A 24,682-nucleotide genomic window follows, 5' to 3' on the forward strand; every position below is an offset into this window, starting at 1 on the left:
CGGATGAAGGAAACACTTTTTTTTAGCCTCGTATTTGCACATTATGAGGGTCAAGTGACTCAGTGAATGTCAAGCTTATAATGGCATTTGGACATGTGCAGAAATATAAGATTTTCTACACTTCAAAATGTACAAGTGTTTGTGAAAGTGTCTTTGTAAAGGGACCGGTAGGCTGGTCCCAGACCTTAGATGAGACACAGACATCTACAGACACACCCTTACACAGACTCTCCCTCGCTCACAGTCACTCACCTACTGACACACCTACTCAGTCAGTACTCGCCTGTTCCTCATTTATTCTGCACCTTAAATATCTGCAGGTTCAGTGCTGTTCACTCCTCGAATCTGTCCCGAACGAGCCGACTTGTGCACCGGACTAAACGTGCCTTCTTTCTTCGCACTGACGGAGTTTGACTGAGCTTGCGCTGTGAGCTGTAATCGTAGCGCTTATGGGCCTTTTCATTTGTGGGCTGTTTGCGTGCGTTCATGTTGATATGGACATTAGAGACGTCAGCTCGCCCTGCCCCTCCTGCTGAATCTGCTACGTTACAGTGCTGCTGTACCATGATCTGGAGGCTTGAAGGGTGTTAATACTGGTACTCTTGTAAAATGTTTTCACAGCATTTAAATACTAACTGTAATGTGATAATTGCATTCAACAAAAGTTTAGGTGATCATTATTCACAGTCACTCAGGGCATGTCTGAGCCACTGGTGTTTTAGGAATATCTCCAAGCAAATCCATTTACTCAGAAATCATTTTTGTTGGAAATTGACATTCAAATAAGCAATATTAACAAGGCAAAATTTGATCCGAGAAAATAATGATCACTGTTGGCAGTTAATTCATCAACAAGAAATGTAAATCAGACAATAATCCATTATAAATAGACAAAAGCTTGTTGACACTTTGCAGGCTGGTTCCAAGCTCTAGTTGAAATGCTTCTTGGTGATCTCCATAGAGGAGATGGTGACATGATTTACCACCTGAACCTTGGTGATGGTCTTCAGGTCCTCAACATGGCATTTGTACTGTATGGTCTTTGTGCCATCGATGTGAATGTGGAAGTTGTCATCTTTCAACTTGGCAGAGGGAACTGTGTTCAGTCTTTGCCAGGCCCAAGTGAATACCAGAGAATCTGTTATGGCGATCATCATATCAGTTTGCGTTCACCTGGAAGGGTTCGTCAGTGCCAAAGGGGAAGTTATTACATCTCACTTCCTGCCCCCAGTGACCCTCTGTGAAGGAGCTGCAGATGATGTCTGGCTCACTACAGCAGGGGCTGAAATGGAAGGCTATCCTGTCATCCTGGTCGCAAAGGAAATTGATCTCAAACCTCGGCAGAGTCAGAAAGAACCATTAGTGACGGTGCAGGAATCATTTAGGCGTCACAGGCGATTAACTCTGGAGCAATCAGGCTGAAGGCAGGGGCCACACCGCATACATCAGCGTAACAGCCCACCAACTGTGTCCCACTGCTCCGTCCTCACTGTCCCCACTTGTCCTTCTGTCCACTGAGACTTCAGCGTGGAAGATTACAGACAGTAATCTCATGGTGTCTGTAAATGAGTAGGAATGCAAAGCAGCAGGATTGGTCTCAAGGGGAAGGATTTGTTATTGCACCAAATGAATTGTCACATGCCTGCTTGTCACATTAGCAAACACCCCCCCCCCCCCACCACACACACACACACACACACACACACACCCTTATTGTACTATTTGTTTGTGTAACTGTTGGAACTGGGAGAATTTCCTATGTCTGCACTGATAAATAGGCTCTCTCTCTGAGGACAGGGTGAATTATTAAGTCCTCAGACTTGTTATCTGCTCCTGTTGCTAAGTGGATTCTTTTTGGAAGAAGAAAAGGAACTTGAGATAAGGCCTCTCTGAAATCCTCATGTGCTTTGAATGCATTAGATTCATACACAAGCCCTGTGTTATTGTGCATTCTGTTTCTAAGTTCTGAAGTCAGAATCTGTTTTCTCTTATGCCTAAATCAGCATGAGTGATTTTCCCTTTACTAAATTAGAAATAGGATTTTCCCTCTGATAAATAAAAAGTTTTTATTGTGCAGAACTGGGCTATGGAAACAAGTCCTCGATGTTTGAACGCCTCTCAGGGTTTCCAATATGGATGAAGGACAGATGGCTGCCTTGCTCAGGTGTAAGAAGTGAAGCAGGAACAGTGCTCACAGGTTTGGGGAAATGTATCAGCCGCTATCATGACCCTGGAAAAGACAAACATCTCCAGTGAACTGTGTACGTTCTAAACGTCTTTTTGTAGATTTGTTAATAGCCCTAAAGTTGGGCCAGGTTCAGGCCAGGGATTACTCCACCATCTCCTGGACGTACCTCTTAGCGTCTGAGAGGATATCTCCTTTCACGATGATACTCCATCCTGGACAGACTCCACTGGGGCAGGAGTCCTCAAACTGTCAGGGCAGAGTCAAGGAGAGGCACCACCAGCAGTACGAGTATTAGTGTATTAACTGTACACAGGAATTGCATTGGGATGGTGCATTTGGGTGACGTGGGGAGATGAATGTGTTTATATAGATAAAAAATATAGAAAGAAATCTCCATTCATAGATGATGGACTGTTATGATTTCTTGAACATATTATGCTAAAAACTTAAATATATAATTAAAGGTTTTTTTTCATCATGTAATTTAATTAATATAATGCAATGTGATAAGTCTTACAATGATTAGATTACAGGAATATAATTAAATTATTTTTACTTGCTTATCCTTTCAATCTGCACATTGATCGACCATATTCCATTAGCACATTCAGAATCAAAAGGCGGACAGCAGGATTCATTGTCTGGTATGTTCTACATTCACCCCACATGCACATCAAGGCAGGTATCACAATTCTGAGTCAGTAAAGCCTCTAATAGTCAAAAGTACCAAAATCGATTCATGTTTAGCCACAGAAAAACATCATTCATCACATATATTATACGCTGGAAACGTACGTTCTTTGAAATGCATTGTGCTTTAATATCAACCTATATGGTGCCTAATGCCTTCTTTTATGAACATGGCCTAGCAGGTAGGAATCATTACTATCAAGACCAGAAAAGCATGGCATAATGAACCATGTGTCATGTGGTCAGAGTCTGATAGAAGTGGCTGTGGAGTACAGCAGGATAAAGGTGGCCGTGTGAGCCATGCTGTCAGAATCCAGCCAGCCACCATTTTCATGGGCAGGATTAGTTCCATAGATGACCGGCCTGTTCTACCTGACACACCTCAGTAAAGCATGTGTACAATGTGCTACACATGGGGCTCCTGGCAACCTAAGATGGGCTTCTATCTTGCCTCTGGACTTCAGCAGAAGCCCAAGAGGAGGTGGAGGAGGAGGACGAAGATGCTATCACTAGAACTGAGGTGCCAAAATCAGATTCTAAAGACACAAGCTTCTAACAGTTTTCCCCAAGTCCATAGAGCATGGCAGTCATGGAGAGCTTTTTATTGATTTAGAAATCTGCTCTCTGCCTTCTCCACGCCCTTTAAACAGAAGAGTTAAATGAGTTGGAAAATGTCACGTTTCATTAAGGTGTAAACGTATTTTAACTTCTGTTTCGTCTGCTTGTCTATAAATGGGTGCAAACTATGTCATTCTGAATGCAATAATGGATCCTACGAGAGTCACCGGGACCACTGTACCACTCCCATTATTTTCAGCACAGCAGCATTCAACATAATTAAACATTCATCAGTACAGTATCCAGACTGTGAGACAGAACAAGAGACACAGAAAGAGGGAGAGAGACAGAGAGAGTGAGGAAGAAAGAAGGAGAGAGAGAGAGAGAGAGTGAGATAGAGAGAGTGAAGACCAATATATATACTACAATTTCACTCACAGTCCACCATGTGGAGCCCATTTGCAGTAATGAATATGTAGATGTCCCCACTGCACTCATTATAGGCTGAAACCCACAGGCAGGAGTTTGAGTAGCACACAGGGCTGTTGTTGGTTCTGCACACTGCAGGAGGCGAGCAGGTCCCATACAGAGCAGGTAATTCAACTACGGGTTGGTTCTGCACACTGCAGGAGGCGTGCAGGTCCCATACAGAGCAGGTAATTCAACTACGGGTTGGTTCTGCACACTGCAGGAGGCGTGCAGGTCCCATACAGAGCAGGTAATTCAACTACGGGTTGGTTCTGCACACTGCAGGAGGCGTGCAGGTCCCATACAGAGCAGGTAATTCAACTACGGGTTGGTTCTGCACACTGCAGGAGGCGTGCAGGTCCCATACAGAGCAGGTAATTCAACTACGGGTTGGTTCTGCACACTGCAGGAGGCGAGCAGGTCCCATACAGAGCAGGTAATTCAACTACGGGTTGGTTCTGCACACTGCAGGAGGCGTGCAGGTCCCATACAGAGCAGGTAATTCAACTACGGGTTGGTTCTGCACACTGCAGGAGGCGTGCAGGTCCCATACAGAGCAGGTAATTCAACTACGGGCGACTGTTGCAGGAGCTTCTACAGGACCGAATGAGCTGATTTGCTTTGATTGTGTCTGCGATGGAGCTGCGTTTCTTACCCATAATGTCATCTTGTCGTGTGTTTCGGGGCGCTGCGTATTGATCAGCCCTTCAGCGAGACCTGGTTTGGAACACAGATGGCATTTAAACGGAGCAGCAGCGCCACGTGAGTCCCGAGGCTTTACCACGACCACGGGGACGCAGCGGACCGCTGATCCGAGTGTAACCTGAACACACACACACACGTGTACGCGCACACACACTCGGGCCCGGGGGCTGCCCTGCACACAGTTATCATCCGCAGTGTAAAGGCATAAATCAAAATCATGCTTGCATGCAACTTTAGAGGTAATTAATTTTGTTGCGTTCATTTCATTAGACGCATTCTATGCTATTACTGTTTTTTTCTGATTAGATTTATTATTAGATATTAGGTTACACTCCTGTGCATACATCAAGTCCCAGGAAATGGAGAGGCATGTAATGGCTAATGAGCCATCACTGTTTCTGAAGATGATAATGGAGAGTGATGAGGCTCTCACAGGCGCAGCTGCTGTGCCCAACGCCCCCGGGTCTCTCAGGTGCCAGGGTGCGCTAGCCTGCTAGTGTCTGAGGACAGGAGAGTGCAAAGGGTGCAGGAGCGACTCCGTGCTAAGCCAGACGTGCGGCCGGTCACGTGACACTTCCACGCGGCGAGCCGTTTGGCTACCATTCCCGGGGATCAGACGATACGTGTCCGAGAGTCTGATGTGTTTTACGGCTCATCAGATTTGGCAGATTTGACCCGGGCTGACCCGCGCTGACCCGCACTGACCCGGTGCTGCTCACCTGCTTATAGTGGAATACCCTGCTGTTCCCCAGCCACAGCACTGCAGGTTTATCACCTCTATTCAGATACATACACAGCATTTGCAGATCACATACTGTATCAATAAAACATGGCATCTGATCATTTTCTTGAGGTGTACACTACATCCTGGCTGGTGTGACTCACCTCACACAACTTGAATGTAGGAAGAATGTAGGGCATCACCTTTGCTGTGAGTACCGAATGTGCAGGCAATGGTTTTGCATTTATGTGTGTGCAATGTGTGTGTGTGTGTGTGTGTGTGTGTGTGTGTGTGTGTGTGTGTGTGTGTGTGTGTGTGTGTGTTTATGGCTCTTATTTGCACCCCAGGCTGTGACCTGGATAGCAGCTCTCCCCAGTATGATTAACTAGTACCTGTCTTCTTTAATTCAGTTTCTGCACTCTTTCAATCTTTCTCTCTCTACCTCTCTCTCTCCCCCCCCCTCACACACACACACACACACACACACACACACACACACACACACACACAGGCGTGTATGCAGTCAGTCTCGCACTACAGGAGTTGTTCCTTGTTCCTGGCACAGCTGATGCTTGTCTCTGGCACTACCCTGTTGGCACATCCCAGAGGAGACTGTGTGAAAATATTGACAAAAAGCAGAAACTGAGCATTATCTGCTCATGGCAGTCTTTATAGCACCTCCACGGATGTCTCAAAACTCAGAGTGACATACAGAATTACTTTTCAGAGACAACTGAAATATGAAAATGAATTATGGTTAATGTTATCAGAAGTTGCTTATAATTCAATTCCATGAATTAAACAATAGAGGTTAGCATGTCTGGGAGCTACGAGGCTAATCTCCCTAATGTCTGTGCTGGCACAGAGCCCAGACCTGCCAGAGCTCATCAACTCTCCCATTATGGCACATGGCCAATAGACACCTGCAGAGAAGAACTTACCACAGCTATTCCATGCAACTCCTACAACACATACAAACAATCACGTCATTAACTATTCATCCTACTTGTAATTAAGGCTATGGTTATGTATATGCTATGCAGACTATTTGTGCTTATTGTTCATAAGAACATATTTATACCTGTCATTTTTCTGACCTCAGATAATTGCATGTTGTGACACATCACCTCTCAGGGGATGGGGAGGGTTTAGTATTCTATATTCAAATTCTATTATATTCTATTCAGATATGTAATTTTAGATATTTCAAAACCTTAGAGAACTGCTAGTATCCCATTAGATTCCATCACTGACAAACTACTGAAAAAACAACAGCAGCTTTGAAACCTGTTTCTTCACTGCTAAGATCTCTTGCATCTAGGAATATACCCTGTAAACCCAGCAAAGGAAAGTAATTGGCTTATTTTGCTTGGGCCAAAGTATTCCTTTAGTTTAAAACTGTGGAGTAAACCCAGCCCGTGCTAACGGTCTGTGTCGACCTTCCTCCCAGCTCGGCGCTGTCGTCCCCCCGTGGCCTTTCATTTCCGCCATCCTGTGAGTACAGCGCAGTCGTCAGGTGAGGCGACGCTCTCCGGCCGTGGCAATTAGCACCGCCACAGGCAGCTCTAGAGAGAGGGGCTTCCACAGGGGTCTTTCGGGGAGATGCTTCTGTTCCTCTCAGCCACAGTGTTGTCAGTGAGTCGCTGGTATGCAGGTATTACAATATTCTTTGAAAGAAACCGGATATGAGAATATTTCTGAGATAGAGAACTGGGTATTCGGTGAACAAACAAACGCAGATGTGTCCAGGAAAGGAGTATGTAGATGTTTGCTAATGTTATATGCCAACGGGATAAAGCAGATCATTAAAGATTCAGTCAGTCCTGTAATAATAATTCCTTCAGACAGAACCGCTAGTTCATCTGTGAAATTCGGTGCTGATCTAATCAGTCTTATTAAAGATTAGTTTTTATTATGTGTCACCAGCAGAGGGCGACCAACATCCACGTTTATGCATAATGCATACAAATGAGCACCCAGAGCTCTCACACGCTTCATGACACGATGGAATTTTTAACTATAGCAACTGCTTCCTTTTGACTCTAGGCACCTTTTTGGGTGTGGACACATTCCATATATGGACATATATATGAAAACAATTTTTTTAGATATGTGAACCCCAGCAGTAGCAGTCTCATATTGAAATTTGCCCACGCAGAAGTACAGTGATAAGAACAGGCCGGTGGACTGTGACAGCTGACATTTCCATTTGATGGAGCAGCTCGACTTCCTCTCCATCACGCTGCCCTTAAAGTGAACTAGGACATCACCGCCAGCCCACGCTTTGCACACCAGACTCCCCGACACACAAACAGGGCCCTGCTGTTGTTATTTACCCAGACAGCCACATACATCTACGCCCGCCATCCTGACTCTGCTGGAAAAGGGCCGGAGGTTTCGTATGAACTCACCCATGACCCGCGGAAGTGGGGAGACGCGGGGGTGGGAGTGGCCCGGCCGGGGCTCAGGGTCACCGATACTCCCAGCGGGCCGAGAGGGAACGGTGATGGCGACGAATGTTCTTTTCCACGAAACAAACGTCGGGTGCTGAAAGACGAGATAGAAACCAAATATTAATCTCACACTTTGTCCTCGCACAAAGGAAGATTCTGTTCATGGTATGAAATCAGTGCGGAACTGAGATTTAACACCACGGCAAACACTGTAAGGAGGAACAGAAATTACAGCTGGCTGGAAAATTGAAAAATTGACCAATGGGGCAGAAGAAGAAGCTTCACTCGTTGAGCGTGATCAGACGACCTCACACACTGGGGAGGTTCTCGCTAAGCCCTGTTCCTTCAAGCCCAGGACTGATGTTGATGTCCCAGTGCTACTATGTGGCTTTTCAGTTCATACATTCCCAGGGGTGTCTAGGGGTCCAGGCAACCAGCAACACACATTGCTCCATGCTGGGGGTCTCCATTTTTAAAAGGCCTGGACGCTCTGTAGGGTCGTCTGGCTGCACTCCAGGGTCTGCCATAGGCACCAGCGTCTAGGGGTGACACTACATTTGAGCACAGACGCCCCGCACTGTCTGCGTCTCCATTTACATAATGACGCTGGGATCTGCAGAGTTCCCAGCGCCTGCTGAATGGAGCGCCATATGGCGTGGAGTGGGGCGGGGCCCCTGCGTCACTGCTGAAAGGGGACGCCTGACGGAGCCCTGGGTGAAGTTTCCCACAGTGACCCTCAGAGGACACAGAGCAGTTTGTGCAATGGAGCCTCGGTGTGCACAGATTGAAGACGCGTATGGAGTCAGCTGCTGGGGGGAATGGCGAGCTAGCGCTTTTGTGAAGCCAGGAGGATATTGCGCTCGGGCGTAAGTGGCAGCAGGCACACGGCACAGGAAATGAAATGGAAGTTCAATCTCATGTGATGCGTCAGCTCACAGATGTGACATGTTTATGATGTCATGCACTATGAAATGTGTGCCTGTGCTTTATTTGAAACATTCACAGATCAGTAATATTTGCTGTAACCAATGACATGTGCACACACACACACACACACACACACACACACACACACACACACACACACACACACACACACACACACACACACACACACAAATGCGTACACACACTCTTCCTATTCTAACACTTATGCACATGCGCCCACAGGCAAAGCAGCACATTGATGGGGTAACTGTGACCAGATGGCTGCCATCTTGGCTCTAAGGCCGTGCACAGCTGCTCAGTCTGAGCGTGACTGTGCACTTTCCCATCGCCTGCCCCATGCCGACAGCCTGTGGCATATGCCGGGTTCACGGAGCCGCCACTCTCCCCCTGGCCCGCTGAACGGGAGCAGACGCAGCCTGGGCCCAGCAGTGGCTCGTGTTCTCTGTGCTTCTCTTTACTTTAAAGTGGACCCAAGTGTTTATGATCATCTCCCTGATTTCAGGAGCAGCCGTGCGTTTGAAACTCTCTAGCTCCACGGTTGCTGTTCCTGGCACTAGTGTTCTCTCTTATTCTCCCAAGTGGAGCTTTCTGCTAAGTCTCTGCAGGGTCTTCTCTCTTCACAGCCATGCTGGCTGGAGCCTAAACCATCAGTCACACTGCATTATGGCTGAATGCCCCTGTGCCTCTCTTTGCTTACAGCCAGGGCCCCGAAGCCTGACAGGTTACTCCATTCCCCAGTTGCCCGCCAGACAGACAGAGTGTGGGGAGCCCGTCGTGTGTCTGTGGAGGAGGCAAACATAGAGCACATAGAGAGAAGTAACAATGGATACTCTCTTAAAAGCGCTGCCTCCAGGCAGCAACACATCAAGATCCTCTATTCCACCATTTTAAAGTGATGGTCCGCATTGTACTAATGAAGAACCCAGAGCAGAAGGCGGAGTCAGTGACGGACCCTGGGTCCAGGAGCAGAAGGCGGAATCAGTTAAGCTGGAGTTTCCTGTGTAACTGGCATTGTGGGTAACACAGGAAACCTTTCATTCAAATAGAGGCACAACAATAAGTTGGCAGAAGATGGTTAGACTAGAAAAGCTAATTACAGAAAATCATTCTGAAATAATTATTGAAGGTCACAGATGTCACAGCTCACGTTGGAGTCGTTCAGGGGGGCTTTTTCTTTTAAGGGTGGAACAGGGCACTGAGGTTGGGATTAGGGTCCTCTAATCACGCCATCTTATGAATCCTGTGACTGTAAAACACAAAGGAGTCCCTTTGATGCAAAGAATTCAGCTCTTGGGAATTAACAAATATGGAGAACAATCTCATTATTAATGGTTTGTGAAATAAACTATTAAATGGATTGTCCTTAGCAGTACTTATCACACTGCTGGAGCACATGAGGGTGTGAATTCCTTCACTTGAAGATAACTGAACCTGTAAACATGTTTCACATGTTCAAACTGGCCACATTATCTCTCTATAACAATTTTACACTTATCAAAATGCAAATTCTATTATGTTTTTAAAGCACCCCTTGGTCTATAATTGAAAAACCGTATTGAGCTACATAATACAGATGGACGTAGACTGGGAGTGTTTGGGGGTGATTATTGCTCTTTTAGTATTTATTACATACATACAGTATATTCACAGGCTCATTTATACTGTGTGAAAATGTATGTGAGATTGAGGGACTGTTAAACAGTAGGTGATGCTGTAAACCTCATCATCCAAACTAATCCCTGTGGCTGTATAAGTGCTCATAAACACAGCTCTGGCTCCACTGATGAAGTCCTGCCATTGGCCAGCCGGCATACATCAAAAGACATAAAAGGCTTTCTGGACGTAGAAGCATGCTGGAGTTTTAACACTTCATGGTCATAAAGAGGTTGTAAGGCTTGTGTGGGACTATTTTATCTGTAGCAATTTAACATTTCCTGTCAAGAATAAAGAATGTAATAAAATGAGCAACCTCAGAGCACTTCTTGCTACTTCTCACAGTCATTCACACACACGTAGGGTTTCCTTGGGTATCAGACATGCCTTTCATCCAATCCCTATTTCTCTTTATTTTGAAAGGCAGGGCAACAAATGAACAAACACAAGGCTTTCTGTCATGGTGATATGAAAACATAAAACCATCAAATAACTGTTGTAACAGTCCAAAGACAATGTATCTCATGATAAAAGCAGTCCAGTACAGTTGCTGTCAGCCACAAGGTCAGAAAAATGAGATCATATAATGAAATATTTATTCTAAACTCAAAGATTTAATGACATCATTTTTATCTGCACACCGTCCCTGTGGTTCACTATGTGGGAAAAGCAGTATCAAGCTAAGCATTACTGATATGTGAGCTTTCAAAGCCTTAGATGTTGCTACTGCGCTTATTCTCTAAATTAGGTTGGTGTTTCTCGGTGGTTATCTAATCTCTATCTCCACTCCCTCTGATAATGAGAATGGAGACATAAACCCAGACGTAGCTTTGCAGCACATTCATTTGTTGACTTACTGGCTTTCGAGCTTTAAATCTCAACTAAGCAAACTCTGTCATGCTCTGCTGAGATTTTACAGACCCTTTCAGCAGGAAATATACCTGCCTCCACTGTGTGGATCACTCAGTCCCTGAGTTGGTAAGTGGAGAGTGTGAGAGGAGAGTAGAAATGAGGAGAGGAGAGGAGGAGAAGAGAGGAGGAGGAGAGAGGAGAGGAGGAGGAGGAGAGGAGAGCAGAGGAGAAGGCACTGAGAGAGCTTTGCTACAGTGTCAGGGGAGTCAGTCCATCTCCTTTCTGAAAAAACACCTAAATAAAAAATAAAAATAAATCACACTTGGCACCATTGCCAAAAGGTGGAAGAGTGCGTTTGTGTTGGGGCCAAGCTGAATTGACCCAACACAAGGAGCCATGTGAACCAGCTCCATATCGTCAGGCCGATGGAGATGTGGTTCAAAGGAAACTCAGGCCTGTATTCTCCTGGCACCAGCGTGCAGGCATGGGGCCATCCACGCCCCGCTGGCCTCAGACCTGGAGCTGCCGCAGCCTGTAGGCAACTCCCGCCACGAGGGCACCTTCCCTGCCTTCACTGCCTTTCTGGCCTTTCCTGCCTTTGTCTCTCCAGCAGTCACTTAGTCGCTCAGCACTAATTTCACTGGTGCATTTTGCATTTTCACTGGGGCCGCATGGACTGTGCTCATAAGTTTAGCCCATTGATGGCTTGGGTATTGGATGGGTAAGTTGTTCATGTGCGGGGAGGGTGTAGCTGTTCTGTTTGCTCAGCTTTTAAAGGGCCATCTCCAAGAGGATAATCACAGCAAACCAAACAAAGGCCTTCTGGTGCTCAGTGGGGTGGCAGCAGTGAGAGAGGTCAGGGGTGTGCACCAGGGGTGTGCACCAGGCCCTCTCCCTCTGTTTGTTGAGAGATGTCAGACACATGCAAACTGTTTTCCGGTAGTGTGGCTCAGCGGCGGTAGGACTGCAAATGGCAGATAACGTCGTCCCGTCAGCCTGGCTGACCTCACCTCTCTGTCACCACACTGACTCAAACGTTCTGCAGGACAGCACAGAATCACAGCTCTTGTTGCAACATGTACAGTGCAAATACTTCAGTGTAACGTAAGCTTGATTTTGCCTTTACTTTACTCATGAAATTAATGAATACTTATGAATTAATTTACGAATACTTATGGATGAATTAATGAATATTTATGAATTAATGAATATTTATGAATTAATTAATTAATACTTGTTTCACATGTCAGGAGCTGTGGTCCAACTGTGCACAGTGAGAAGTTGGATGTGTAGCACATCAACTCAAGAGCTGTTGACTGGAGCCCTTGGTCAGAGTGTGGCAACCAACACAGCTGGTGTGAGTGTTGCCAATTGCTGGGGCAATCAGACGGACACTCTTCTCTCTATTTTTATTCGTCTGATAAGAACCTTTTATCAGACAGGCAAACTTGGGCTACGTCAGACAACACTAGGTTTCTGTCACATTAACTTTATCACCTGCTTCATATCAATGATCATAACACTACTGATATATGTATTATTCTAAATACCATTGAAAGGACCCATTTACCATATATAATGTAATTTATAAATGTTTATCAGTTATGTCTTGTTTCTGTGAGTTGTTCTTGTTTCTTGTTTCAAGTCTTTTATTAACTTTAGCATATTTTAATACTTAAAGGTGCAATGCATCTACTGAATTACTATACATACTCTCTTACATTATTGCATGTGGAGCGTTGCATTCAGAATGAGATGTACAGTGTCTGTCCAAATACCGGCTGGTCCTTTTAAAGTTCAGTCCTTCATCAGGCCAGAGTACCAACACATCTCATCCTGACCCAAGTGAGCAGGAGCATGGTGCAGACTGAGAGCTCCATAATGATTTTTGCCCATGTTGAGCGCCATGTATCTTTGGGGGGGTTTATTTTCTTGAGTCAGGTCTTGTGAGGCTCTGGGGGCTTGCGGAAGGTCAGAGTGAGGTCACGCCCACATCTGCTTAAACCATTATCCCCAGTAACATGCTCCAGTTCATTCCCCACTCCTGATGCACTCTGGCCTTATCTGTTCCCCTGGTTCCACTTAGCAAACCCAGAGATAAACACGCAGCCCAGAGCCCCTCACTGTGTGTGACGGGTGTTACTGTATGAAGGGAGGAGAGGGGAGATCAGAACAGGCTGGGATATATGGGGACACGCTTCCAAACGGGTGTCACGCTGGTAATTAGAGGCTCCGAGCATGTTAGCATGGGGCACACAGGTCAGCCACCATGACTCAGGGCGTTACTGACAAACACACCACGTGTACAAGCATGAGGTAAGCAACTTAAATGATTCTGAGTGCTTCTGCAGATGCACGTCGTGTTCTGTAGAGCCGCAGAGCAAGAGTTGCCAAAGGACGGCGACACCGCTGACGTTTGCAAAGCTGCAGTTGCAATACCTCAGGAGGGTTTCGGAGTATGAAGGCCAAACCGTGGCTGTGGGCCACATTCTGTACTGTAGCTGTTCACATCAAGCTTTCTGGTTTTGTTTTGTTTGTTTTTTATATCTGTGATGTAAGCTGTAGAAATATTTCTATAATCTCATTTTGATTATACTGTATGAAGTGTGGGGTGTTTTGTAAGCGTTTATTTACAATCAGAATTTTAAGTCTTCAATAAGGTTATTAAATTATCAGCTGAAGAACAGTTTCATCTCAAATGCATGAAGCAAGTCCGTTAAAATCTGATGACTACAGCCAGTTGGGACTTTGAGAGGGGCCTTTGAAACATGCTCAGAAATGTCTTGTATTTAAAAATGCTGCTACCTTATCTACAAAGACAGCTAGCTGCGTTTCATCCTGATTGTCAGTATGAGACTCGAGCACCCTGCTCCTCTGAAGTCCTACCCATGGCTGCAGGCCTTAATTCAATATGCCTGGAGGGCCTTCTGTCCATCCGCCCTGAACGATGGCTCACACGTGTGCCGGGGGGGAAACTGGTGAACTGACACTTCGGCTCGAGATCAAACGAGAGCTCGGGCCAGAGGTCTGTGTGTGGTGTGCAGGACATGGTTCACAAGCAGGGTCACGCCTGAGCCAATCCGGCTGTGTTTTGGTTCGTCCCCCGGAGGGGGTGACCCCTCAAACCAGGGTGCTCTCACACCTCAACCTGTAAACCATCCTGAGTGACAAGCATGATAACGTACTCCATATTCCCAAACTGGACAAGGTAGACACCAGGATCTCCTTTCATTCCTCAGCCAGACAGTAGCTGTCGGACTGTCTCACGTACCTCTTGACACAGGGATGTCTTAGTGGAGAAACCGTTTTCTCAGGCAGCTATTTCTTTACTTATTTTAAAGAAGTAAAGACCTATTTACATTGTGTGACATACTGTTGTTGTTTCCGATTTAATATGTGTCATTTTAACAATAGCCAAGTCAGATTCCTTGTAAATCTGTCTTACGTGATCAATAAGTAATTCTGTTCTGGTTGGAGGTGGTCCTGGTTGGAGGTGGTCCTGGTTGGAGGTGGTTCTGGTTGGAGGTGGTCCTGGTTGGAGGTGGTTCTGGTTGGAGGTGGTTCTGGTTGGAGGTGGTCCTGGTTGGAGGTGGTTCTGGTTGGAGGTGGTCCTGGTTGGAGGTGGTCCTGGTTGGAGGTGGTCCCTGTCCTCCAGGTCTCTAATTGCTGCTGTTCATTATGGTGTTAATTCTGACACTCCTGCTACTTCCTACAGCACCTTTCTCACTCTGCTGTTTCCCTTTTAACTGCACATGTGCCAAGCTGTCACTCTCTCTGCTAATTGTTTTTTAATCAGACCATTGTTCTAACTTAAAGAGGAGCTTTGAACTGGAATAGACCTCCGTATGTAATGTTTGAAGAGCATTTACAATTCAAATGAGGGAACATCACTGACATCACTGAAAAGGCATGTCGTTTTGACCATGTCACAGTGAGTAAGAATGACCTGTGTGTGTGTGTGTGTGTGTGTGTGTGTGTGTGTGTGTGTGTGTATTGGGGGAGGGGGGAGGAGGATTGCAGTTTTAATGGGAAATCACTGTGGTCTTTCATGCAATGTTGTCAGATTCTCTTGATCTTTTCACATTCCATAGCTTTTGAAGTTTTTGAGTTCTTCCTTTGCGTTTTTCCTTTGAGTTGTTCACGTGTCCTGCTGACGTTTCATCCATTTTATGTAAGATTAGGGATTTTAAAGCAGTTCTATGTTGCGTATGTCAGAGTCAGTATTCATAGTATTTAGTAATACTATAACCAGTCCAACTACAATAATAGGCTTTAACCTCACAAGACGCTGCATACATGGTGAAATCTGACTCTACCATGCTGTACGTTTCAGAAGGATAGCTAAACCTTTTAATTGTCGTCTTTTGACTCCTTCTTTTCTTTGTGTGTATTCACAGCGAGGGCTCACCCAGAGCGAGTGGCGAGAGAGCGTTCTCCATCTGAGAGGGGGACAGTGTTCCTCTGTGTGTTGCCATTTCAGTGTCTCTGTTTGAGTGGGCAGAGCAGCTGCATGGGTGTGTACTCAACTGTAGGACCGAGATCAGCTTTTCTAAGGAAAAGACCTAGAGAAAGAGACAGAAAGACAGAGAAAGAAACAGAGAGAAAGAGAGAGAGAAAGACAGAGAGCAAGAGAGAGACAGACAGAGAGAGACAGAGAGAGAGAGAGAGAGAGAGACAGACAGACAGACAGAGAGAGAGTGCAGGCAGATGGTAGGGCAGAACCCTTGGGGATGGGAGCAATGCTATACCCTGGGACCAGATCACGCAATAATGCCTCTTTGAGCTTCCCACCTGCGGCCTGCTAAGCGGTGTTACCTCATCTCCCTGACCTACGCAGCCGTGTGGGCGTCTCTCTGGAGAGGAACGGCCATGGGAACGTCTCAGTGATCAACACAAGTCCTCCATTGCAGCCATTTTAAATCAATACCGAGTGCACAGATCTGCTCATCTGAGCTTAGATGTCCAGTCATCTGTTGATGTGCCTTTTCAGATGGTCTGTAGTGTCCGTAGTGTCCATCCTCCTTGGGCATATTCAGGACTTTTATGGTTCTTCGTTGCTTGTGTTGCTGTTAACTAAACCAGTTATTCCAGAAGAGCATCCTGATGGTCTCCCACAGGCCAGACAGTCTGAGCCAATCATAAACATATGGCACAGAAACATAACATGCTTCTCTTATCAGCACCAGTGTAGACAATGTCCCTGATCCTCTACACACACACACACACACACACACACACACACACACACACACACACACACATAAAAACACACGAGCATGCACACACACATTCACAAACTCAAATGCATGCAAACACACTCGCATACAAACACACACATATGCACACATGCACACACACACATACACACACACACAAACCCCACATGCACTGACCCTTGCCCGGTATGTGCGAGAACAAGAGGTCAGGTCAGATTGTACAGTTCAAGTTAATCTTTCACGCAAAACCCCCCGACGTTGACTCCACACATCACAATTTATGAGTCCCCGATGCTAGTGGCCCACATTAGGTGGTGAGTAAGAGGTCATCACTGTAGCATGCTAAGTGCATTTGTAGCTTACGCTGTATCTGCTGTGCAGGTAAAACACGATCTACCACTACTCAAAGTTCTTTCAGGTGTCTCATGCTGAATGCAGTGCTTTGAGCAGATCTCCCTAGATGATACCAAATAGCTTCACACAACACAATGCACTACTGCTCCTGATCCACAATTAATGTTCACCAGACAACAGAGGACATTGTGTCCAGAGGATCAAATCGTTGAAGCACACCCAGGTACTCTGGGAGAGATCCTAGCTCATACTCCCATTCCAGTGAACAAAGGAGCAAAGAAGTGATAGTCAGCTTTAGTTAGTTAGTGCAATCTTTTTTTTTCTGACTGACATCCAGAGGATCAGTAAAGAGGTCTTTGGTCTTTTTCATATATGTGAATTCTTATAGACAGATTATGCAGAGCTCCAGTTCTAACTCCAGTCCTTCCCTGAACCAGAGTACTGACTGATGAGATCTCATCTTGGTGACTGACTTTCATTTGCTCGTTCAAGACACACGAGGAAAACAACAGCCATTCTGCTAACCACACCCCCTCCACGAACACTGGTATCTAAGCTATTAGCGTTCCCAATGGGACTCTTCATCTTAGGGTCGATTGCTTGTCTAAGCCTTTCCTCTGAGATAGCGCCTGTTTGGATAGCTGCAGATTGGTTTGGGGACAATCAATTATACTTTAATTAAACTGGCACGCATGATTTCAGCAATAAATAACACTTTAATTGCAAATGCAAATGGGGGTTCAGTCATCTTTAAGACCGGCACATCATGGCCACACCCACCTGGGACTAACATGAACTAAAAAGTGTAAAAATGTCTCTCACAAAGTCTTTACAAGCTTTAAAAATTGGTCATGTCAACTGACCCTTTGCCAGTGAGGACCAGCCCCATAGCCACGCCCAACCGAATGGCCACACCCAGACCAGTGACCACACCCACAGTTCTGCCCCGCCCCACAGCCACATAAAGCCGCATGGTCACGCCCAGTACCGTGGCCACGCCTGCTTACGGAGGGAGTGTGAGAGAGTCCAAGGAGAGTGAGATTTTTGCCCACTTGCTAATAAAGGATAATAGATACAACTGCCTGTGAACCACATAGCAGTGAGATAAGAAAGGTCTCACTGTTTCCCAGTGTCACTACAAACACCAGCCAGTGTTATCTCAGGAAGATTACATCTCTGAGACTACAATCTCTTCAAAGTAGCTATTCTTAGGTCTTCATATTGATACAATGTGTTTAGGGGCCAGGAAAGATGTTAGTTTACTCTTTTGTCTGAAAGCTCACAGCTTACGATTTAAAACGCACGGTATCCACTCAAAAATAATCAGAAGCACATGTTTTGTGCTCTGAAGTGCACTGTAGCACAGCAGTGTGTTCCCACTGCACGCTGCTGCAGCATGAGGAGAATAAACAGTAACTGTAAAACAAGAGGAAAACAAAACATTCGGGCTCAGCGACTGAAACTGATGAGCTGGTGCTTTCAGGCAGGAAGCTGTTCTGATCCAGACACTCCCAGCTCTTATCAGCCCGGCCAGGCATGTGCTCTCCGGCTGCGGGTGGTGGTGGTGGGCCTGGGTGGTGCGGGTGGTGGTGGTGGTGGTGGGCAGCCTGGGTGGTGCGGGTGGCTAACAATCTAACAGCAGCCGTGTGTTTACTCACTTTCTCTGAATGTGTCCCAGCAGCCATTAGGGACGATTTATGCTGCTTTGTTTAGGGAGACGTGATGTGTGGACACTTACCCATTGGCCATGTGCATAGTGCACAAACAATGGGGGCTGGCCAGAGATGTCCACAAAAGATGCATGTAGCTGAGAACCAGATTAGTAAACAGAAGCTGTTCACAGTTCTCCTCATGGTCAGATATATGGGACCCCAGTGTCTAGAGAAGATGTTAAAACAAAACTTGAACATGTAAAGAGAGAAATGAGAACAGCAGTACACCAAAACAAACAATCCCAATCTCAATCCCAGTCCTAATCTCCTGTGATTAAGTACGCCAGCAGCGGGACTTTTATTAGACATAACAGTGGAAAAACAGCACCGCTGGAAAAGTCCCGTGGACGAGGCACAGAGGCACATCCTGTACGCCGCGGTTATCTCCGCGTCCAGCAATGCTGTTTGCTCTGCGGCTATCGAGTGGAAAAAGTGAGTCATGGTGTGAGTCTGGGAGTCAAAGCACAGCAGCTCTGTTGGCCTCGGCCCCGAGCTGCCTCCCAGCATCAACTCTGCTCTGCAGTGCTGGGTAAACGTGTCCTCCACGCACCGATGCACGCGCTTCCTGCAGCTCTGGTATCACCACTCAACTCAGATAGCACCACAGCTGTAATCTTTTTTTTTTCCAGGCCCTTCAAAGAACGAAAGTCTGGAGACCCAGACTACCAGCCATTCACGTTCGACATCTGTTTATCTGAAAGTACTTTTCCCTTTTTCAAACTGCCGACATTCCAACAAGAGCTTGCCTCCAATTTTGATATTTCTTGCAATTTTGGGTTGATTAATCAGTGCACTTAAGTGTCTGAAGGGCTATTTTTCATTTCCTGCCCTATGAGGGGCAGATTCGTATCTTCTATGGCTCAGATCCAAGTGAACCAGACCTCAGAGAAGTTTCCTCCTTATTGATTCAGGACATCAGCAGAATCTGCAGGCCTTCTCCGTTCTGCTGGCCCTACCCGGACAGGTCAGAGTTCACGGTTAGCGGGTCTACTGAACAATGCTAACACTCTGTGTGGGAGATGGCGTGTGACTCCGTGCGGCCCTGAGGGAGTCCCACCCAGGGAGCAGGGAGCGGAAACATGGAGGAGGCCGACCAGCCTTTACTCCAACCCCATTACTCCAACCATTGCTCTCCTCGCCTGTCAGCGAGAGGCTGACAGCACAACCTCCTCAAGTAAGAGAGGAACCGGTGGGCCTGTGAACTGTGAGGTTACTTATCACTGCACCGGCAACCAGAACACCCTCAAACGCTGGCCAGACCAAAACCTAAACATTGAAGGAGTGTGTTTGTCTTGAACAGGCTCGTCCATTAGGAGATGTGTCATCTTTTGGCAGAGAACCACTATAGCATGCTACAATTTGTGCATTCCAAACACATTACAGTTCAAGGCTGGATTGCCCAAAAGCATTATGACACAAATATCATCTTTAAATGTACAGATAGCATGTGCATTTATAAGCAGGTATTATACAGAGCATGCTCTGTTTTACGATGATTTTAACACTAAGGTGCTTTTGGGAAACTGCCCTCTATCTATTTTCTATTTATTTACAATCTTGCCCACTACCATTTGCAGCACAAACTGTGGTTTATGCACTGGAATGTCTATTAGACAACATCACTTTGATTAAACGCATGGGAACAGCTCACACAGGTTTTACTGCTAAGCTTGCATTAGCATTGTACAAAAAAGGCTCACGGCACCACATCACAGGCCATTGAATACAGCCGTGATGGTACATTCAGGAGTACACGGAGACTCAAACACAATGCCATGGTTAACCCCAGACTAGCTTTGGACTGACGAACACAGAGCCTGGTAAACAAAGACATACTGGATGTTTTAGTGCTTGTCATCTTCCTGTGGTTTTGTTCAAATGCTTCTCCTGCTGTTGTAGCAGAGCTTGGTGTCGGAGCTGCAGGGAGGCCAAGTCGGGTGTGTGATGTAAGTACACTGGTGAACCAAGTGAACTGGAAGGGGGTCAGTTCTCCAGTGAGCACCGCAGAGCCATATAGAGTGTTTGCGTCCGCGAGGACACGCTTGCTGGGGTTCTGCAGAGCAGCACTGGTTCTCTGAGCAAACATGTTCAGCAGCCTGGTCTGAGTAGACCACAGAGCAGTAACAGTGTGGTAACAATCCTCTTGGCGCTGTCTGGTATCCACAAAGAGTGTTGGGAATCAGAAACTTCCTATCCTATATTTTTTCAGCAGTTAATTTGAGAGCTTCTGACCAGTTAGTTGATATTGCACATGTTGAAAATAGGAAGCACATGAGGAAGGTTTCTCGGACATGCCCATCGTCTCGTCCGTGTCCTGTGTTTTGGAGAGTGTGGTGGGACGTAGGTGGAATGTGTCTGATCGATGCGGAATGCCGCGATCGGGATTCTTCCTGTGGACGTGGGTGCGTTCACACTGAGGGTCAGAGGTGCAGGATCTGGACAGGTTGATAACAAGCACGCCCTGAGGAGCTTCCCAGAGACTGTGACCTCCGCTTGGCCGTGTGCCTTCGACCGGACAGGACAGATTTTCATCTTTCCTGTCAGCGTTGTGCTAGGAGGACAGGCATGTCCTGCTAATCAGACAGCTCCTGGCTAGGAGGAAGAGTCTCCTCCCAAAGTCCGGCTTGACCATGACAGAGATTAGACCTCCATGTTTGTGTTGGCCTCAGATGAAAAACAAAAGGAAGATGGTTTATTTGAACACAATGGCTTTGCTTTGAAGTGATTTACATGAAAAGTTTATGAATGATTTCAAAACTTTCCCAATCAGCTTCTTCAAAATCCATCAAATAAAAGCTTTAAATATTCAGAATCACTGAATGTTGCTTCAAAAGCTTTAGGAAAGTAATTGCATGAGGTGATGTATTATGAACGGTTCAGGTTTTTCTCTTTCATTCTTCACACAGTAGCCCTGTGTATGCTTCACAGTGCTGTGACCTTCTGGACCAGTACTGAGTACTGGGACAACACCATTCAGGTCTTCAAGCTGTCATGGATCTAAAAAAATCACCTTTATGATCAAAGGGAGTGATCCACAGTGAGAAATGAGTGGATTACACTTTAGAACATATCAGCTTGTTTAGGGCTGGAATATATATTCCGACTGTATGCAAATCTACTTAAGATGGTTACTTTCCATTGGCTGTGTAGTTTAAAGAAAGTTTAAAGTTTAAAGGTCAAAAAATGTTGCTGCAGCATCTCATATAACAGCCATTGGGTGCAGCTGCCATTTGGTAACTAAGACAAAGGGACTTTCTGACCTCTGACCTGCCTCGATTGTCAACGCTGGTGATATGACTCGGGCGCCAGCTCAGGAATACGTTGCACACTGAGCACATCAGTGACTAACACAAGCTCTTGGGAAACCGCTTCTCAGAAAGTCAACCTTGCGTTTCAAATAGTGATAGGTAAGGGGAAAAACTCACATCGTCAGACTTCCTGGAGTGGAAATACTGAACAGCAGATGAAGCAACCATGGCATCCGATGCAAACCTTCCACTGAGCTCTTTCACCCTGGATCAAATCGAACTATTCGCTCACCATGAAATTTTGGGGCCTGTCTTTGCTGTAAAGGCTTCCTTGATTTCATTTTGCAATTCAAGCACAAGAAAAAAAGTGTGTGTATCTTTTGAATGCTCTACAGAAACACTGTAAACACTGTAATCACACTGTAGGGGCCACCCTAAAACACTGTAATCACACAAAAGGGGCCACCCCATGCCGCACTGCGAAACGGGCCTGCATCTATGACTTAGCATGCAAAACAAATTATATGGTGAATAAAGGTTCTGTCATTCTCCAATCTGACCAAACACATAAAACTGCGGTTCAGATGACCAGAGCGGACATCCGAGACCATGCAAAATCTATATGGTTTCAAATGAGCTGGAGCCCTGCGTTGTCCAAAAGTGTCTGTCAGCAGGAGAGGGTCCGTGTGATCAGGTTCCATGTTACGCTGAAGTCTCTTAAGGGACAGGAGCCTGCTGGTTCACAGAGGTGAAGGTTTAGAGGTTTAGACTTCTCATCCTGTCTATGGCATCGCTCTGCAGGGCGCCATCAGAACAGCTGCATCTCTCTCTCTCTCTCTTTCTCTCTCTCTATCTCTCTCTCTCTCCCTCTCCCTCTCCCTCTCTTTAAATGCTGCATGTCCTTCACTTTTGAGGTGGAAATCTTGAAAGTGATCCCACTGAACTCATCAGAAAAGGTCAGCCGGCTAATTCTGGTGCAGCAGGCCTGACCCGACCTGGGCTTTCACTCTCGTCCAGGAGATCTCTGGCTCGCCTGCATTCTCTAGGCCCAGCCGAAGCTTTTCTGGCCCCTGCAGCTCTCACCTATGACCTGGCCGGAGAGAGTGTGTCCACCACCCACCCCCCCGTGGCTCAGTGTGGATGACAGACACCACACAAGGGGTGCCCCCTCCCCCGTTCACCCCACCGTCGCCGTGACGAAAACTCGGGCAAAGCTTCGGGCCTTGGAACAATAGCATCTGTCCACAAGCCGAGAAAGATGGGGAGATGTCTTAGAGGCAGTATTTTTCCTTTCCCTTCACAATTTACTGCCTTTCCTGGAACGTTCATCACCCCACCCAGCCGTCTATTTTTGCTGGGGGAGGGGGCTCCTATTCTTACTTGTTTTGCTCTCCTGAGCGTCTCGGAGAGCGAGCAGGGAAAAGGGGAACGGCCGGCCACTTCACAAGAGGAGCGCGGCGGCTCTGTCTCTGCGGCAACGCCCGGCCATTCTTCCCGCCACATTTGTTTTTATTGAACGCAGATATTTGTGTCTTCCCCCTGATCCCACACTGAATCTAAAACATGGCCTACAGTAACAAATGTAGTCTGGATCTGGATGACACAGCTCCTCCTAGCACGTTAACAAGCATTACACAGCCTTCTGGAAATTAGAGAGCTGGAATGTGGTACTGACCTCACACCAAATGTCCAACCATCACAGAACCTTCTGGAGATTAGAGAGCTGGAATGTGGTACTGACCTCACACCAAATGTCCAACCATCACAGAACCTTCTGGAGATTTAATCCTCTTGTTTTTTGCAGCAGGAATGATGACATTTCATCCTGCCGCTCTCACCCATACAACCATGTGGTTTCAAACTTCAGAATAAAACACGCTGAAGTCACCCAGGCCCATCAGCTCCTCTCTGTGGGCTTGTGGACATGTTTCCTAGCCAGAAAGTGATTTTACACATTAACATCTGGTTAGTTCATCCAGTGTTACAGATTTATGAAGGGCAGTTTAAACAGTACCAATGCCCTGAGCACCTCCTTGAATTTTGAAATATGAATATGTTGTATTGAGTTATGGGGGAAGTCACATGGTCCTGGGGAAAAGCTTCTAGTTTTAATTACACCACAGTTGATGTTACTTTAACCACATTTCCCATGAAAACATCATAATGACTGTCTGGGTATCTGCCAGAATGTGTATGATCACTCACACGCATTTTGGCAGATAACCAGTTAGCTGCAGATTTCTCTGTGTTTAGTGCAGTGGTGGGAGAATCCATCAGTGAACTCTCACATTACACAACAGACATTGTCTGGATTGCAGCCCACATAACACATCATATCTTTTATTTGTACAGACCAGCGGAGACAGCGGAGACGGCGGAGACAGAGACACTCCTGGCCGGTGTCTTCTGCGGCTTCAACGTCAAGTACTGCTAACTTCCAAACTGTGAGCAGCAGTGATCTCTGAGCAACCCTAACCTCAGAAGACCACCCTTCTGTCTACAGAGACCTGCCTGATGTCTCTCCGTACTAAACGCCGGCACGAAATAGCCGAACTAAAATATAGAAATACACAAGCTTTTCAGCGCTCTGATATTTAGATAAACAATTCCTAATGTGAGTGTTTCTTGTGCCAGAACTGAAATGTAGCTATTCAAACTGAGTTTACGATTCAACCTAGAATGATTGAAGCATGTCTGTTTGTCTGGTAAACAATAAACCAAACAAAGTTTTGACCTGCTCTGAGCGATCCTGTTCAAAGAGGGCGGAACTGAAGTCCTGGGAGCATTCAGGCTACAGATACCACCATTCATTCATTCATTCAGTGCCGCTGTCACAGCAACGAGTCACTATGGAGACAGAGCCGTGTGTTGTTCGTGGGTTTTGTGAGAGCTCTACTCCATTGTATCACCCTCTGG

The 24,682-nt window shown here is 46.3% G+C and overlaps 1 protein-coding gene across 1 annotated transcript; it reads right to left on the reverse strand.

Moving 5' to 3' along the window:
• grifin (galectin-related inter-fiber protein) lies at positions 1-23,654 on the reverse strand. The gene is given in 6 exon segments (XM_077009210.1): positions 1-1,075; positions 1,149-1,336; positions 2,355-2,434; positions 4,560-6,997; positions 7,742-7,877; positions 23,508-23,654. Coding segments are annotated over 4 exon segments (726 nt in total). The 5' UTR covers positions 4,872-6,997; positions 7,742-7,877; positions 23,508-23,654; the 3' UTR covers positions 1-929.
• Positions 23,655-24,682: the final 1,028 nt, after the last annotated feature.

Source organism: Brachyhypopomus gauderio, chromosome 6 (genome assembly GCF_052324685.1).
Source record: "Brachyhypopomus gauderio isolate BG-103 chromosome 6, BGAUD_0.2, whole genome shotgun sequence".
NCBI lineage: Eukaryota > Metazoa > Chordata > Actinopteri > Gymnotiformes > Hypopomidae > Brachyhypopomus > Brachyhypopomus gauderio.